This window comes from Bradysia coprophila, unplaced genomic scaffold, assembly GCF_014529535.1.
Source record: "Bradysia coprophila strain Holo2 unplaced genomic scaffold, BU_Bcop_v1 contig_235, whole genome shotgun sequence".
NCBI classification, from domain to species: domain Eukaryota; kingdom Metazoa; phylum Arthropoda; class Insecta; order Diptera; family Sciaridae; genus Bradysia; species Bradysia coprophila.
Window position 1 is genome coordinate 2,295,096 of NW_023503496.1, and position 18,705 is coordinate 2,313,800.

The window sequence follows — 18,705 nt, forward strand, 5'->3', positions numbered from 1 at the left end:
GAGTCAGAACGGGCATTTTCTGCTTGTGGTTACTTGTGCAGTAAAATTCGTTCAAGGATGAATGACGAAACGCTGCACCATTTGTGCGTTCTTAGAGCATTTTTTCAAAAAAAATGTAAACGTTTTATAACGTCATTACCATCATTATAAGTCATAACTCTTAAAGCGACAATAAATTAATGAATTTGGCTAGTAATTTTTGTGGAAGTGTTTTTATTCACAATTTCTTGTCAATACCGAAAATCCCGGGATCAATACCGGGATTCAGATTTAAAATCCCGAATCCCGGTATTGCAAAAACAGTCCAGGATTGCATTCCCTAGATCGAAGACACAAATCAAATCGACGTAAAATTTTGCATTGGTACGAACCGAACCAGGATTACGGGGAATCTATAAAAGCGTGGCATTTTTCGAATGGTTGACCGGACAACAATATGAAGAACCATCCGACGACGATCGTAAATCATTCATTGCAGTCCATCACGATGTCGAAAGGAAGCGAGCAAAAGACAATAATTCACGAATCATCTGCCATCGTCCTCCAACATACAACACGGTCATTAAAACAATATAAAAGACGATTAAACGAAATGGCTCGTCTGATAACGCGAAACCAGTTGTATGGACTCTATGGTCAGAAAACGGACACCAATAATTGGATGTTCCAAAGAGAAGCATCCAGTCCAATTTTTGGAGAATCGCGTTGGTACTTTCGGCAAAGCATGAATCCCATTTGGCTTTCTTCATAATGAGACAGCTTATTCCCGGTTTGCAGTACAAATGTTGGGAAACGTCTTCTGATGGTAAAGCGGGGCTTCAAAACAACAGATATGAACGTAAAATCATCAAAAATAGACGGGCAGTCTTGGGAACATTCAAAAAGAAAGTTCGCTTTTAGAGTTTTTTTGGTGTTGTTGTGGTTTGTAAATGGTTCCACACAAACTAACTAACTAAAATAAGTGGACACAAGGACTTATGTCAATTTCACCTTTTAGGGTTTTTTTGACTGATTCGAAAATACATGATATTATCTTATGAACTAACACCACTACCAGTGGACAAATCTCGTGATATAAATTGCAAAAAACAATCGTCGATCTTCAATACGAGAAACAACATGTACGTCAGCCCTGGAATGAATCCGTGCTTCATTTCTTTGTGCCATTTACGTGATATGACGGGTGGACAGAAACATCCAGTATTGCATCACATGAGTTTATTCTGCAACAACTCGCTGACGTGCACCGACAATGGTATTTATATCATGATAAATACAGTTCGTGGAGGTTGGATCGACCATACAAACATATCTACTGAGAATTAGTAATAAGTTCCTTGCACACTCACTGAACACAGAGCGAAGTGATTGGGTAATATTCGGTTTGGGGTCATCAGGAACCGAAGACGAAGATCGTTACATCGAAAATACATTAATTTTGCTGTCAACAACGGCTGACAATTTTAATTATATAAATTCAGAGTTAAAAATATTTGATACTTGACGGCCAGTAATTTTGAAATTTGTCGATAAGAAAAATTTGTCAAATTTGTACTCAATATAGTTTTGACGATTTTTTCAGCACCAGTCCTAAGTTTTCCTTACGATCGAAGCGAGTAAGGAAAATTAGGACGTGTGCTGAAAAAATCCATTTCCTGTCGAGGTGAGAACAACGTTTTGTGCACCGGGCAACTGAAATAGACAAAAACCCAAACAAATCAAGAAATCACTTCGACGAACAATCGAATCATCAAGTAGTCTTACCCCACCTAGTGCGGGAAAATATATATGAAATTTCATTCTCGCCTCAGATCGAAAAAACCAAGCATTTCAATGCTATCTGCGATCAATAAAAACGTCGTATTTCAGTTGTACGGTGCACAAAATTTATTCTATAACTTTTTTGTTCAATCCTTTCTTGAATAAATAAAAAACAACAATTTTCGCTTCGAATCTGAATTTGAAAAATATCCTAGTTTGAACATGAATTCCATTGTCCTCTCTTCAAAGCAACACAAAATTCTATAATCTCGGTGAAGGTCCTCGAAATTGAAAGTTTAATCGGGAGAGTGGGCATTCGTAATCATAAGGCATACTGTTCACAAATGACATGTCACCGCGTCAGTTGCATCGGCAAACACACTTTTCGTCATCTGTTCAAAACTTGTTTTTTGCTTTGCTGCTATATCTGCCACAAATAGCATTGTTTGATCTCTCACATCCAAACGATTGCGGAGTAATGGGAGTAATGCATGTGAATTTCGGTTTTTGCTATGTTGGACTTTCTTGTTGGGTCTCTCACTCCCAAACAATGTGAATTTTTTTAAGACTCCAACAAACAATATAATATATATATATATATATACAGTGAGTAAATTTCTAAAATGTTTGATTTCAGTATATTTAGCTAATCCTTCTGTCACATCTTTTGACAGCTTTTTACGTTTTAGTACGTTTTCTCTCCCAGTAGCAAAAACCCAATTCCAGCAAAAAAAGAAACTATATCGAATGCCGCAAATGCATTTGAAAACGAACATTCGGTGAAATACTTTTTTATCACACCAAATGTTTATCATTTTATACAAATATGTTCATCTTTATAATAACATCGGTGAAAAAAAAACCTAATTTTGTCATGCAAAAATATAGATAAAAATTGACACAATTGCCGACCACAAAAATATGTCGTCGATTCTCATGCATTTTTTATGCATAGCAAAAGAAGACAGGATCAAGCAACGTAATATTTTGTCTCACATAAAAGTTCAACTTTCTTGTAAGACAAATATTACGTTGCTTGTTCCTGTCTTCTTTTGCTATGCATAAAAAATGCATATAAATCGACAACATATTTTTGAGGTTGATAAATTTGTCAATTTTACTTTTGTTTTCGAGATCTCAAAATTGTTTCTTCCCCGAAGTAATCCATGAATCGTCTGTATTCAATTCTGTTTGCATTCAATGCAACTTTTTCTAAATGCAAAAAGAATTGAATACAGACGATTCATGGATTACTTCGGGGGAAGAAACAATTTTGAGATCTCGAAAACAAAAGTAAAATTGACAAATTTATCAACCTCAAAAATATGTTGTCGATTTATATGCATTTTTTATGCATAGCAAAAGAAGACAGGAACAAGCAACGTAATATTTGTCTTACAAGAAAGTTGAACTTTTATGTGAGACAAAATATTACGTTGCTTGATCCTGTCTTCTTTTGCTATGCATAAAAAATGCATGAGAATCGACGACATATTTTTGTGGTCGGCAATTTTGTCAATTTTTATCTATATTTTTGCATGACAAAATTAGGTTTTTTTTCACCGATGTTATTATAAAGATGAACATATTTGTATAAAATGATAAACATTTGGTGTGATAAAAAAGTATTTCACCGAATGTTCGTTTTCAAATGCATTTGCGGCATTCGATATAGTTTCTTTTTTTGCTGGGATAGGGTTTTTGCTACTGGGAGAGAAAACGTACTAAAACGTAAAAAGCTGTCAAAAGATGTGACAGAAGGATTAGCTAAATATACTGAAATCAAACATTTTAGAGATTTACTCACTGTAGTGCAAATTCACCATTTCGATAAAATTTATTAATGAAAATTTTAACAGAAACCTTGCATGCATGCGTCGTTACTGTGCCTTTCACAATGTTGTTACTGAGAAGTATAGATTGTACATAGAAAGCAATGACATTTTTTTGATACCAACATCGAAAGTTGATACTTTCGCCCTCGAAATTCGGGCCGAAAGTAATATGTGTTTGAGCGGGGAGAAAGAAAGAATATATAAAGCGAAAGTCAATATACATAATGCGAAATCGAATACATAATATAAAAGTCAACTCTAGTCAACTGTTGTTATTGTCAACTTTCTTGTTACAAAAATGTCTTTATTTTACGTCAAATACGCACATATAATTCATTCATCAGTTTATTCAATTTATAATAATTTCGAAAGGAAAGTCACGAAGAAGCTAATCGTTAGAACGAATTTGTGGCACAATATTTTCAAAAGCGACGTAACACCAGTCAAATGCATGACCAAATAAATTATGCATCCCAAGCAGCTATAATAAAAGGCCAATACTGGGTAATAAATAATGCGTAGAAATAAAAATCTTCGCTTGGCCGCTGTCTCTGTGTTTGGTGGATCCTTTGCTACGTATGTCTTCATTCCCAAAATGTACGTGTAAGAATATTCAATCCAATCAAACTTGAAGACATTGCAATTAAAAAATCGTTGGTCTTCTTCGCACATACTAAAAATCAACGGTAAACGAATACAGGAATTAAAATTTAGTCGAAATCCATGTAAGATGTGTGTATGTCATTTGCCATTAATGGTAAATAATAATTCTGTTCTGAACAAATTTTGGACCCATGACACTAACAACTAACAATAACTCTAACCATCACGCGTGCGAATAACATCAGCCTATTTATAACACATTATATGCATCAGTACCATACTTGACTGGCTGTTGTTCCTTGTATCGACTCTTTATTTTGCAGAAGGTTTGTGCTGTATACAGCATTTTCGTAGCTCAAATAAAAACACGCTCTTGCCAGTCACGAAATAACTGGATATTTAAAATGTCCAAAAATATCTTTCATCTCTAATAATCTAAGCCAATAATCATATGAAGTTGGGTCGAAAATTACTTTAATTTACTTTTAGAGCTCAAATCCGCTTGATTGTTATTTAATTAAAGTCCTTGAAGTGCCCTACGTAGGACAGTAGGACAAATTTCGAAAAAGTAGTACAAAGTAGGAAAGTAGGACACTGTGGGAGCGCTGTAAGTTATAAGTTATGAGACGACTACTTATTAAGTCAAAACCTGACTTATTACTTACAAATTATACGTCATTTGCGCAAATGGGAGACTGAAGTTTCAATAATTTCGATGGACAACATTATTCTAAGCAAAAAAATATTCTACACTACAGCCTGTAAATATTTTTCATATGCAGAATGAGCACCAGCTGAATATCACCAGCTGGTGTACAAACAAAAACACTTTGTATTGTATACAATTCAAAGACAACCTACACACAGTGCATTTCTACGTTAACGTCATCTACGCGCACATAACACGTATGAATGAAGTAAATACATTGTTAAGAATGTGTTTTGACAACAATATCATATAATAAGTGTGTGTTAGCAGATCCAGCTGGTGATATTCAGGTGGTGCTCATTCTGCATATGAAAAATATTTACAGGCTGTATCGCAAAATTATAAACATTTATATTTTTAATTAATAGTTTTCTGATTTTCGTCTCTATATGCCTCTCTTTTCTTCTCATGTCATTTTTTCTTAGTTCTCTCACGAAAAAGGTTTGCTTTTTGGTTGAATTTGGGTCGTAGTCGTAATTAAAATATAAATTAAAAGTATAAAACTTGAAAATTCGGCAATAGTGTAGAACAATTTTTTGTTTACGATAACATTCTTAATCTAAATACAAAAATGTCAAAAGTTCAATTTCCCATTGTCTATTATCTACTTTACTTGATTAATCTATATTAATTAAAACATGGTCATTAAAATATGGCGGCTGGTAACTCTAACTACATTTCAGTACGAAATTACACTATAATTGTATTAAAATTACAGAGAAATTCTGTGAATTATTGTGAAAATGGCCCTTAGTGATCGGCGTAACCACCTTACATAAAACCTTGATTTTGTAGCATTGTCGTATCTTCGATCTAACTTACAGACGACGAAACATAAGAAAAAACTGTTTTCATACCTAGGACCCGAAAAGTGCGACTTCATCGCACTTTTTCTCCGTCCAATATGAAAAATACTATTCGTACCACGGCCTAAAAGTTCGATTCCAGACCTTGCCTTTGGCTCTGTCTGGAAACTTCTCACACGCTAAAAAGGACTTTTAGTCCTAGGTACGAAATGTACGATTTCTAGCTCTTTTCAATCCAATTGAAATAAAGAATGTTCCACAATTTTCTCCAGTTAACATAGACGCACGATTTATGAGCATTAAAAAGATTCTTCAGTCACCACCCAAAACAATCGTCCAGGACTATATAAAACACTTTAAGCCATTTCCATATTGTCAGCATTAAAATGTTCCAATAAAAATAATTGTAAATTCAAATGTTCCAAAACGTTTTCCGCTTTATTCTACCAAAAAATGGTTTGTTCCAAAGTGGAACAATGAATGTGCCAATATGAAAAAGAATGTATACATACCATCTTGCGTTAAATTTCGTAGGAGGCTAAATTAGTTAGTATCTACAAACGCGTTTACATTTTCTAAGATTCCCTAAGATCGAACGAAACGCTTTGTCGTTACATTAAGTCGTTAAAAGGAAAAATTCCCTAGGCCTACCCTTGCGATATTTTTACTTTACTTATTACGAATTAATTTAAAAAATCCATCATTAAATGTAACATAAGTTTTGGATATTTCGAGTTAATTCTGATCTCAAAATATTTTTATATGTATTTTGAATGAATTTACGCTAAAGACATGTTAAGTTGAAGTTTTCAGCCAATAAATAACGCTATAACGACAAAATGGAATCGTTTTGATTTGAGATAAAATGTGGATGCGTGCGAATAGTCAAACCCAATGTAAAATGCCTATTCGCACGAGCGTGCGAATAGTCAAGTTCAATGTAAAATGGCTATTCGCACGCGCGTGCGAATAGTCTACTACAGTGTTATAAATATTCCCATAACTGATCGTCTGCTGTCACTTTGTCACAAACTATCAGGTTTATTTAGATCTTCAAAAATTCTAAGCTGAAAAGAGCTGATCGTGAACATAAGGACAAAAAGGTGAAGGAAGACAATATAAAGGAAATCGATAGATCGATTGGTCAGAAATTGGCGACGTTAAATTGGCGGAAATTGATCGACAGTAACAAATGTTTGAGCAAAGCTGTAAATTCACGGCAGAGTAAAATAAACCAGGCAGGAGCGGTTCATTTTTGAAACGTCAAATAAGGGACCTAATACACTGTATAAAAATGAACTCAAATGAACACTGACATAAAAATAAGATTACAAGATTACTGCCTGGTTTATTTTACTCTGCCATGTGTAAATTCCAACGGAACCGTGGAAATAAGTGAATTGATTAAGGCACATGCAGTTCTAACAGCTGCAATCCAGCGAACGAAGACGAAAATCGAAGAATTGGAAAAACAGAAACCGTAAATAGAAAAATAGTTATTTATGCAATCGAGGTGCAAAGTACTTTATTAAAGGGCCTATGTAAATTGAATGATTAAATAAAATGTTTTTAAAATTTAAAAATAAGGGCCTATCTAGTTGATTTTTTTTTTTAAATTTAAAATAGGCCGTTTGCCATAATACACATCGTGAGCATAATAAAGTACTTTGCATTGAGTCAAATACAACATTTTATGCCCTAGAGGCATCGAAAGTTTGTAGTGGCATAAAGAACTACTTTGAATCATAGTTGAAATGTCTGTTATTTCCTTTAATAAATCTCAAAAAAATGTCCTACATGTCCTGCGGTCGGACACGAAAATTTTAGTTCAGATTTATAAGTCGAAAAATAAACTATACGTCATTTGCGCAAACTGGCTAGTTTAAACTTCTCTTCATCTACTGTAATGTCAAAATATTCATAATTGGTACCCCTGTTTCAGTATCTGAAACATTAAAAGTCGTAGTTTCGATATGAAGAAATAGATTGTTTTCTGAAATCAACGAGTCTTACCTGTCAATTACCGCTTTTATGTTTTTGTAACCAAAGTTCCAAGTATGATTAGAGAAGTAGGCAGTTCGATTCAGAAAATCTTGTGATTTTCTGTACATTGGCAACAATCTGCTTATGAAAAGTATAAATTAATGTAGCAAAAAATCGGTGAATTGCCTTTTAATGTACTACGTTACCGCTGTGGATTATTGATCAACTTGAAGAAAATGTCAAATGCAATTCCTGGAATGGCATGATATAAAATTACCATGATGAGAAAGGAGAGCTGCGAATCGGCAAACGTTAAAGATGGAAGCCAAAGACATTGAATTGAAGGATTTTCATAAAACAATTTTTTGACTTCTCCTGCAAAGTAAGCTAAAAAGCAAAACTGTTAAAATGACAAATTTTTGAGTTTGAGCTTTTTTGTCATTTAACTTATCACTATGTTAACGCTTGCACTATTGTGAGTTAAATTAAAGAAAGTATAAAATTTCAGAATTTGGTCTCTTCAGTGTTTTTGTAGTTGAAAATCCGTAAGATTTAAATACGACAACAATTTATGAACTCACCATTGGTCAAAGCGTTTTGAGCAGTTATGTGATAGATCGTTGAAGATTCGTCACTGTTTTGGAGACTCGGCGATCTCCTAACAATAGACAAGTGATTGATAGTAAATCGATTAAAAAATATAAAATTGTGCACTATTTCTTAATGATAATCTGAGTATACTTTTCGTTTGCTTTGCTCCAAATTGCAGCTAGAGTTCCATTAACAACAATATCCGCACAGATAACATTTGTTCTAGAATTTGGTCCACTTGGCACGACCTTAATGAAACCGTATCCGGAACCAATAGTAATTCCATTTATTCCATATACATTATTCGCCCAACCGGGTATTGGTTCTTCGTATGTTGACATGACTACAATTTAAGAGTGTCAACTTTCATCGTCTGTATTTTTGTTATCTACTAAATTACCGATAGATGGTCGTGTTACGACGGTAGGAATTTTATGTGATGCTCTTCGAACCACCTCTTCTGACAGTGATTTAGTGAAAACATACGTATTCTCCCAAGGATGAATCATTTTGTCGGTCAAAAGTTCGAATTCGTTTGTTTTGTGTTTGTCGAAATATTCTGAAAAGAAATCACATTTTCATTCAAAGGAATGCAGGAGCAATCTGAATTTGACTCGAAAAACGATTTCCAAGAAATTGCAAAATGTAAACGAATGTCAAAAAACTTCGGAAAATTTGCTAATATCCAAAAGATTCTATGAAATTTCACGAAATCAATTTCCCTTCGTATTCCAGTTGCACTTATAAGTCGAGTCAAGTATACAACCAGTCGGTGAAGTTTTTTAGCTCGCGTGTATGAGAAGTTCATTTCACCGGCTGGTCGTTTACGTGGCTATACACGGTATACATTTTATATTCGTTAACTATATTGTTTTTTCTTTCGTACCGGATATGCGAATTACTTCATCTGGATCGCATGGCGGCGGGTAGAATTTTTCATCAATTTTATCCCGATAAAATTGAGAATAAGCGGTTGACACATAAGCAAACACAATCAAATTCTTCATTTCTTCTGCCAACATTGTCACGGCTTTCGTACCACGTACATTTGTAAAGCAGAGTTCTTGTAGCGATCGGTCAAATCTGACATCCGCTGCAGCATGTAGCACGATTTCCACATTTTCAATTAGTTCCTTTCGATCTTGTTGAGAAATTCCTATGTCTGCTTTGTACGTGTCACCCTCGATCAACTTAATTCTCTCGAAGTAATTTGGATCAATAGATTTCAACTTTACGAATACATCTCCAACGAAAGTCTCACGCATCCGTTCGATTGACGATTTATTCTTCTTTGGTCTGACTAAAACATAGACTTCTTTCACTCGACACCTGCGGATTACATAATAAATATTTTTTTTAGAAATAATGGAATCCTCAAAGAATTCTACAGATTACAAACCGAAGGATAAATCTATCATTCCTTTAAACCGACAAAACGTTTCACAGTTATGGTAGATTTGTTCAAGCTAAATATTTCTCATAATGTGAAGTATCGACAAAAAATATTTTTCTTGTTACTTATGCGAAATGCAAAATGATGTCATGGGTGAACAGGCCCGTAGCTAGAAACCATTTCTCAGACATCCCAGAGGGGGCTCAAAGATGTTAAAAAACTTTTAGTATGGGGAAAATAAAAAAAAACCGGTTTTTTGGAAATTACAGAGGGGGCTTAGCCCCCACTAGCCCCCCCCCCCCCGTAGCTACGGGCCTGTGGGTGAAGTCTTCCTTTTACAAAATGTAATATGAAAAAGTCTCCCAACTATTCATAGAAGACTTTTCGATAAGAAAGTTGAAAGTTACAAAACATTTTTGTCGACACCTACTTCACTGCTATCACAATAAATCACCTGTGACGTCACCTGCGGTAATTTTGTCTTTCAAATTCCTAAATTGTTCACTAATACAATTCTTTATTCGACAATACCGCCATTCCAAGGTTACGCCTTTGATAATTTTTGATAGTAATGAACAGCGTAATCCGAATCATGTACAGTAGAAGAACTCTTCGAAGAGTATTTTATTTCTGTCGTAAAAGTTATCACCTTAACAGCTTTTCGATAAACAGTTGCCCCAAGAAACCCAAGCCGCCAGTTATAAATACAGTTTTATTGCGATAGAATCTTTTCATTGGTGAATCGTTCGTTATGGTTTCATCAACCATTGATTCACCAGTAAAGTCTAAAGCCGATATTACGGGCATCGACATTTTCACTGATCAAATTGTCGAGCAACTACTGACGTATTGAACATTTATTCTGCTATTTATAAGCTCTTCGTATTGTCACATCACAAACAGTGTTAGAGGGACACATTAACTTTTTATTGCTATATTCAATAACAAATCACGAATATTGTATAATATTGTATTTGCAGGGAAATCTGTTATTTTGGCTATTTTTCATTTGACTATCATTGAGAGAAAATTGAATACGCCTTTTGAAGTTCTACATACAGTTCAAAAATACCATTTCTCATCAGGCAGCATGTGGAAATTCACGCTATCCGCGGTATCCTCGATACCGGGAAGTTTTCAGAAAAATTCTTTAGATACCGGGAAATCGAAAAAATCTTGAAAATATGTGGCAAAAAATCAAATTTACGATTTTAGATACCGGGAAATTTGACTCTGAAACAAAATTTCCACATGCGGGCTATGATGACAGGGGTGCTGATGCAATACCATACCGATTCGCGTTCGAACAAGTCTAGTGAATGTTAATTGAAATGAAATTTAATTCATGACTATCGTTGCAGACCGCAAAAATGAAAAAAAAAACGAAATTGTTACAAAGTACAAAGTTACAAATTGCAACGTATATAAACACTGAAGGTAATGCGACCAGCGAATCAGAGAAAATACGGATCCCTACTTTCAGGTGATTTTTTTTATGCCTATCATACCATGTTGTTGCACTTGCTATGTTTATATCGAATCGAGTTCACCTCAAGACTAGCTGCAAATTTAAGCAAACGAATTCAATATGTGTGCAACTGAACACAACAAACTCTTCTTGGTATGGCTCATTGTATTGTAATCTACTACTCAATCTATTTTTACCTTGCCTACAACAAAATATAGTCGACGCCACTTTATGTGTTTTAGAAAATGTTTTAGCACTTGAAATTAATAAATTATTTAAAATAATAAATTCAAATTTAAAGTCACAGTTCAATAAAGTACATTTTACTTTTAATATTATAAAAAATGTAGCTGGTGACATAACATGTTTCAATACAAAATCGTCAATTAAATTCTAAATTTATGGAGACAGTGCTAAAGTATAAACACAGTAATACAAATCTTCAGCAGATCACAAAAAATCCCAAGTTCCGGGTGAATTTAATCATACAGCGCCAAGTTTCGTTTGGTAACGATTTTAATGGAATTGATGGAATATGGTGAATATGGCAGCATGAGTGTCGGAAAAGTATTCTCGAATTAACCTGAAACTGAGGATCGTGCCTTTTTTAATTACTGGACAGTGTGTTGTCAACATCAGAGCCACGCTTACACTGTACAATTTACAGCTATTTTCTCTTTGCTCTTTAAATTTTTGATTTTGTCTTGCAGCGTTGATACTGACAATAATTCTGTGATGCACTCCTAAATTGCTAGCGATCATTGAGAATCTGCTTTCAATTATTCGCTATATTTTAGTTTAATTATTGTCGTGCAGAAACCATCAAAATCCTGCGACAAATTTAAGTTCAACAAATTTTAAACTAAACCTGCTACGTAAAGTCTGCAAGACGTAGCCAAGACGAAAATAAAAATTGAGCATAACAAAGTTTGCAAATTTGTCGTCAAAAAAGTTTTGTCTTTCCCAACCTAAATACTTCGTAAACATCTCTTTTACAAACCTAGAAGTAAAACATTGAAATTATGAATACCAACATTAAAATATCTCATATCTGGTTTTGTGAAAATGTTTGCCAAGTTATTTTCTCCGTTTTTTTTGTCGGTTTCGTCTCTACAGCAGTGTCTATATTATATGCTTCTATAGGGCTTTATGTTGAGGAAATCAAAAGATATTTTATGTATGACGCGCGGGGTTGGTTTATATAGGAAACGTATATAATGATGTATAGATGATATATATATATATAGACTATGCTCCAAATATGCGGTTGCATATTGTACATACAGACAAGTGTATACGTATAAAAAAATGGAACTGGGGTATTCAACTTTACCCCAGTGAAGATTTTATGAACTGGTATGAAAACAGGGTGTCAGTTCTGTGTGTTCACATTTAGCACTCGGCATGAAGCGGTATAGAAAAGAAATCTATATTTGCTCCACTTGTTTAATGGTTGTATACACATATCCTGAGAAAATTTAAAGTGATGACGGGATATATTGAGATTGTGTCTTTCGAACATGTTTGGAATATATTTATCGTTCCGACACGTGTAATTCAATACGGAAAATCTATTTCATAAATTTTCTTACACGAACAACTTTATCGGTGTTTTACCATTAAGGGAAGAAAAGAAAATAAAAATTTTATTTCAAACCAGATTTTGAAAGTAATAGCTCTTGCACAAATATGACTAAATTAAATAAGTCATCTGGTCAAAATGACATTTTAAACGTCAAACGAAAAAAATAATGTTTGAAGTGGTCGAAAAATAGTTTATTCTTCCTCAATTGCGTTTATCTAATAGGAAGTTATCTTTTTAGTTTAAAACCAGAGAAATGATAAGTTGGTATGCTTGTGGCGAGATAGAAGGGACATGTGAATGACAGTTGGCTCCTATGGTAGAGAATGTGAGAGAATTGCATACACATGTTCCTTCTATAACTCCACAGGCGTACCAACTTAACAGAGAAATGTTTAAAACATCATTTTGATCTACCCAGACATTCTTCGGTTCAGTACAACCGCTCTTTTTTCGATCGGTCAGTAGCCGATTATAACTCTATTCCGGTCCATATTAGGGGGCTACCATCGGCGGCGAAGTTTAATGACGCTAGTACGTTTCCTTTTTACTGTTTTATTTCTAGGATTTTGCAAGCGAGTTGGTGTGACTATCCGGTGCGTGTTAATGTGAGTCAATTTAGTTTTTATTTAATTTTTGTTCTTTTTTTGTTTATTTTCTTCTACTGTAACCAAACTCTAACGTCTACTTTCCGTCTATATAGTTCGTTTTTGACACGACTTTTTCTCTTTCTATATATGTCGTTTAATTAATTTGTAAATTTGCTATTTTTTGTTTTTCGTGCAGAACATTAGTATAAGGATCTTCCTTTTTGTTCTTAATTATTGAATAAATTGAAATATATTATAGATGGAAAAGACCGTTTTTTAATCCCAACTGACACATTCATTAAATAGAATAATTTCCTATTTGATTCAATAAAACTTGTAAAATGAAAGACCGTCTCATCAGTCAAGGTACCCAACGCACTAAATGGTGGAGCCTAGTGTGTACTGGATCTGTTTTAATCACATACGTTGTGTTCCACTCAGAAATTAATAGGAACGATGAATAAAGGTTTATTTAAAAAAAAAAAACATTCAAAATGTTTATTCAGTGCAATCCATTGAGCTTTTTCCACAAAATAAACTCTGCAAATGTGATAAGACCAGTGCAAATTCTAGCTATGTAAGCTATGCAGCTATGCGAAACACTCAAAATCCTCAGAATCAAACATTTTAATTTGATTTTTCTTTAATTAAATTCCTAAAAATAAACTTTTTACTTGGTTTGGTTAGCATTCTACTATTTTCATTGTTTCAAATGTTGTCATCAAAAGAAACGTAAAGTCGTTTTACTCATACGTACCTAGTAAATTTCTGTTGACATCGAGGGAGATTCAAAGCATTCGATGGAGAAAACACATAACATGACAAAACAAAACGTTCCAGTTTCGCATCTTCCTTGAGTTGATTGTGTTTTTTTTTAATGTAGAATTTAATACACCCAACCCTCCAGCAATATATTCGGACTTTGTAAACTTTATTTACGTTACAATTTCCAACGAAAACAAGAAATCTGATATAACCAATAGTGACCTTGTTCCCAATACTCCTAGCATGTACATTATAACGGTAATAAAAACATCTTTTTGTACTTTTATTTCAAAATGCCAACATTTCATATACCGTTCCCGTTCTGATATTGAGACTAATGTAATTTTCGTACTAGTGCGGAAAAATGTTTGTGACGAAATAGGAAGTTTGTTGTTTTGTGTTTCAGGGAAATCCCGTATGGTGAGGGTGAGGGTTATATTTGAGAAATAGAAACCTCGTAAGTTTCATAAGAGATAAAGGTAATTTTCACATATGTAGTAGGGCAACACCATCTGATGTATGCAAAAAGCATTGCTTCTAACACGTGGGTAAGTGTGCTTCACAATTTGTACGTGAAACCCGGCTCTTTAGACACTTGTAAGGGAAATAGCTATTTCGAATCAACAACTTGAAAAAAATACACAAAAAGGATAAAAAAATCTAACTGGCGGAACCATACATAAAATGGAATCGTTGTTAAGGACAAAAATCTTTTCCCTGTTTTGTAATACATCTATCGTTTTACATAAATCCTTGCAAGTGGCACTGATATTTTTACCCCCTTACACGGATTTTCACACTTTTCAAATGGCAACAAGAAAAGAAAAGGAAAGGAAAAGAAATATCAAAGTTTATTGTGTTATTCTTATCGAAAGCCTTGGGGCCGAGTAAAAAAAATGTTTTAAATGGACAAAAGTTGTTGCCATAAAAAACAGACGAATTTTTAAAACATGAAGCGATAAAAGCAATATATCTCGGAATTACGTTAACTTTAAGTATTTTATATGAGATTTATATAGGGATAATATCAAATTATTGACCGAGAATTCGTATTTCTCTCATTTTTTTATAGATTTTATTATAAAGAGGATGATAAGGCTACCGTTTCGTAGGTAGATTTAAAGTAATTAAATCGAAATAAAGTAGTTTCTTATTAGCTTAAAATGGAACCGGACGAAGGGCTTAATATTTCTGACTTCAATGGAAATTATTAATGAAATTTACGGTTATTCTCATATCCGCAGGATTTCGCGAGTAATAGCACATTACGTACTTTGCTTAGAAATTGGTTGTTGTGACTAAAGGAAGGTTCGTATGTTCTAGTGAAAATAACAATTTCCCAGCAACTTCGTATTGTATTTTATAACACATGGTTGTAAGGAGTAGGGATGACTCATTACAATAATCGCCACCGTATCTCATCCCCACAAAGTAACCCCGCCCATATCTGGTCCGATACTCGTTTACCTGGTTACCCACTCATGAGATACCCGGTATTAATAAGCGACAGAAATTAAGCGGCCGAATAGCTAAGACAATAATTGTAAATTAGATTAAGCTTCAATTATAACGTAATACGAAAAAATAAAGGGTTTTACTGCAGGAAATGCTTTCCCTTTCACAGAAACTAAATAAAATCAGAGCGACCGAATCGATTAAGAAATGTAAATTTCAAATATTAGGCAATAATCGAGCTCGAAAAGCCAGTAAATTAGGACAAGTCACCTGCGAGTGACATTTAGAGATAAGAGACGTTTGGAGAGTTTAAAAAACGGAAATCGTAAAGTGTCCGAGAGAGAGGACGATTCCTTTTCGTTTTGCTAGATCAAGTCAGTTCGTTTTCAATCATCGAGACGAGTAGTCTCACGCTAAACAAATACCTATTGAAATATACCACCGAATTATTTTGAATTAGTCTTATTTGCTAATATAAAATAGATCAAACATCCGAATGGATGGAAAACGATTTAATTCAATAATATTGCCGATGCACAAGTGAAACAAAGAGGTGAAATACAAATGGCCGTCGTTGCCTATCAGTGTTTGAAGAAATAAAATAAAATAAAAAAAGAATCTTAACGTTAAATGATCGGAACCCGATCGCCTATGATATTCTCGATGCGATTTTTATTAACAACATTATGAGTTCCTGGTAATCGTTATTTGGTTTTGGGTCTTTCATCACGCTTGGTACCGAACATCCGCTCAACCACATGGCAGTAACCGAACATCAATGAGCTCCACCGTAAGTGATTATTTCTAATATTTATGCGCATAAATACAGACGTAACATTCGCGAACATTAGCTTAAGAAGTGTTTTAGCCTAAGGACGGAATCGGTTGGTTTTAAGAAAGTGAATTTTGATTAAGAAACGAACCAATTAGAATTAAGAAAGCAATTCTTAGGTTAAGGAAGTCATTCAAAAGAAAAAGAAAAGAAATTTAATAAATTTGAGAATATTCGGTCGCTAAATTAATTTTTTTGATTCTGCTGTCGTCGTCCCCTTGAAACTTTCCCAATGATCGTACTATCATTGTCGGTCGGCCGGAAAGAGAATTACGGAATTAAATAGACCAAACCACTAAGTATTCAAACACCTTATACGGTGTGTGTGCATTGGCATACGATTCGAATGTATTGCTACAGTCGAAAACGTTTTTAGGTCTTTTTTCTTCTAGAAAAAATACCCTATTGTGGACACTTTGTCTGTCCGTCTGTCTGTCTGTCCGTCTGTTCCCACTAATATTAAAGACGACAACAGAAAAGTAGGTAACTTGATTTTTGACGCTATGAGCAATCAACACCAGGCAAATAATATATTATTTGTTATCTGATAATTGATAGCCGATAGTTCACATTGGAATTCGAAAATTTGGTAGTTGGTAGTGGACTACCAAGATGATACTTGAGTATCGAGTTTGTAGTCAGAATAGATGTTAACGATTCGAGAGCTGTGCATCGACTGATGAAATTATTCTGACTGCTCGCCTATTTATAGCTCAAATATTTGATAGTTGGTATTTCCGAAAATTTGGTAGTTGACTACCACGATGATGTTTACTAATTTCTGCCATAATTTCAATGACGCCATAAGCAAATCAACACCAGGCAAATAATATATTATTTGTTATCTGATAATTGATAGCCGATAGCTCACATTGCAATTCGAAAATTTGGTAGTTGGTAGCTGACAACCGAACGTAATTTTCGGCATAGATGTTTACTATTCGAGAACTACGCACCGACTGACGAAATTATTCCACCTGCTTGCCGATTTATAAAACGAAAATTTGGTAGGTGATAGTTTTGGTAGTTGATAGTTTTGGTAGTTGATAGTTTTGGTAGTTGCCAGCTGAAATTCAAAATTGCAAAGTCACTATGAGCAAATCAACACCAGGCAAATAATTATTATTTGTTATCTGATAACCGATAGCTCACAGTTTTAACATTGCAATTCTAAAATTTTGTAGTTGGTAGCCAATATTATAATTGACTACCAAACGTAATTTTCGGCAGAGATGTTTACTATTCCAGAGCTGCGCACCAACTGACAAAATTAATCTGCCTGCTTGCCTATTTAAAGCTTGAATTTTTGGTAGTTGACTACCATACTGATAGAGAGGTGGTAGAGATGTTAACTTTTTGAGAGCTGCACACCGACTGATGAAATTATTTAGGCTGCTTGCCTATTTATAATTCGATAATTTGGTAATTGACTACCAAACTGGTAGTTGAATACCAAAATGGTTGTTGAATAGTTGTGTTTGGTAGTTGAATACAAAGTTGGTAGTTGACTACGAAACTGATAGAACGATGGTGGCGATGTTTACTGTTCAACAGCTGGATATCGACTGAAGAAACTATTCTTCCTGCTTGCCTATTTGTAACTCACGTATTTGGTAGTTGGTATCTCGAGAAGTGAGAAAATTGAGAGAAAGAAAAAAGACCTCACTAGGCTTATATCCGGTCTATTCTTGTTAATTTGTTTGATTTCAGTATATCAAAAAATGCCTCGAAAAATGTACAAAGAAAGGAATCTATCGCAGATTTTTTTTTAGTCTCACGATTCAGTACTAACGATTTAAAGAAAAACTTCAAAGTCTAGAAGGTAACATCATGTCATACGTTTCTTTGCATTATTATTCTAACAGGTAAGAAAAGAAATAGAAATACTTGAACAAAGTAGATGTTCAGAAACTCATTATTCCATTGACTGTAAAGTCAAGGGTCTTACGTCTGAAAATACGCCTTGAACATAAATGATAGCTAAGAAAGCAAAATACTGAAAAGACTTTAACTCTTGATAGCATGGTAACATAAGTAATTCTGAAACGATTTTCACAAATTTGGTTTTATCGATGAGGAATAAAATTCCAGATATCAAGCTTGTAGATGGACTGAATGATCTGGGGAGTAATTCTTAAAAGTATTTTTGACTGGCTTTTTTGATGGCACCACAACTTAAATCATAGCACTGCTCCTAGCACATAGCTTCTATGGAGTTGCTATTTTGGTCCTTCACACATTAAACAGCAGAGCAATTGTATTCGATTTCATTGATGACGTCGACCTTAACAGTGAATTTTTGGCTATTGAAATACTCATCAAGCCCCAGGCA

The 18,705-nt window shown here is 34.2% G+C and overlaps 1 protein-coding gene across 2 annotated transcripts; it reads right to left on the reverse strand.

Moving 5' to 3' along the window:
- Nucleotides 1-3,925: 3,925 nt before the first annotated feature.
- Nucleotides 3,926-10,524, reverse strand: LOC119077465 (fatty acyl-CoA reductase wat-like). 2 transcript variants are annotated; one of them, XM_037184674.1, is made up of 8 exons: nt 10,331-10,524; nt 9,175-9,617; nt 8,689-8,847; nt 8,439-8,631; nt 8,279-8,355; nt 7,904-8,084; nt 7,728-7,835; nt 3,926-4,269 (listed from the first exon to the last, which is right to left on the reverse strand). In XM_037184674.1, exons 1-8 carry the CDS (start codon nt 10,492-10,494, stop codon nt 3,951-3,953), a joined length of 1,644 nt encoding a protein of 547 aa, XP_037040569.1. In that variant the 5' UTR covers nt 10,495-10,524; the 3' UTR covers nt 3,926-3,950. The 2 variants fall into 2 exon arrangements, with proteins under 2 accessions (XP_037040569.1, XP_037040570.1); XM_037184675.1 differs by lacking the exons at nt 3,926-4,269; nt 7,728-7,835 and having other exon boundaries at nt 7,910-8,097; nt 10,331-10,518.
- Between the last annotated feature and the right edge of the window lie 8,181 nt (nt 10,525-18,705).

Bases quoted from the DNA above. Each gene is read 5' to 3' on its own strand.
- LOC119077465 (XM_037184674.1), bottom strand. From the start codon at position 10,494: ATGTCGATGCCCGTAATATCGGCTTTAGACTTTACTGGTGAATCAATG. The intron at 8,848-9,174 runs GTACGAAAGAAA...ATTTCTTTTCAG, and splicing joins TGAAGTAATTCGCATATCCG to AATATTTCGACAAACACAAA. The intron at 7,836-7,903 runs GTAACGTAGTAC...TTTCATAAGCAG, and splicing joins TTGATCAATAATCCACAGCG to ATTGTTGCCAATGTACAGAA.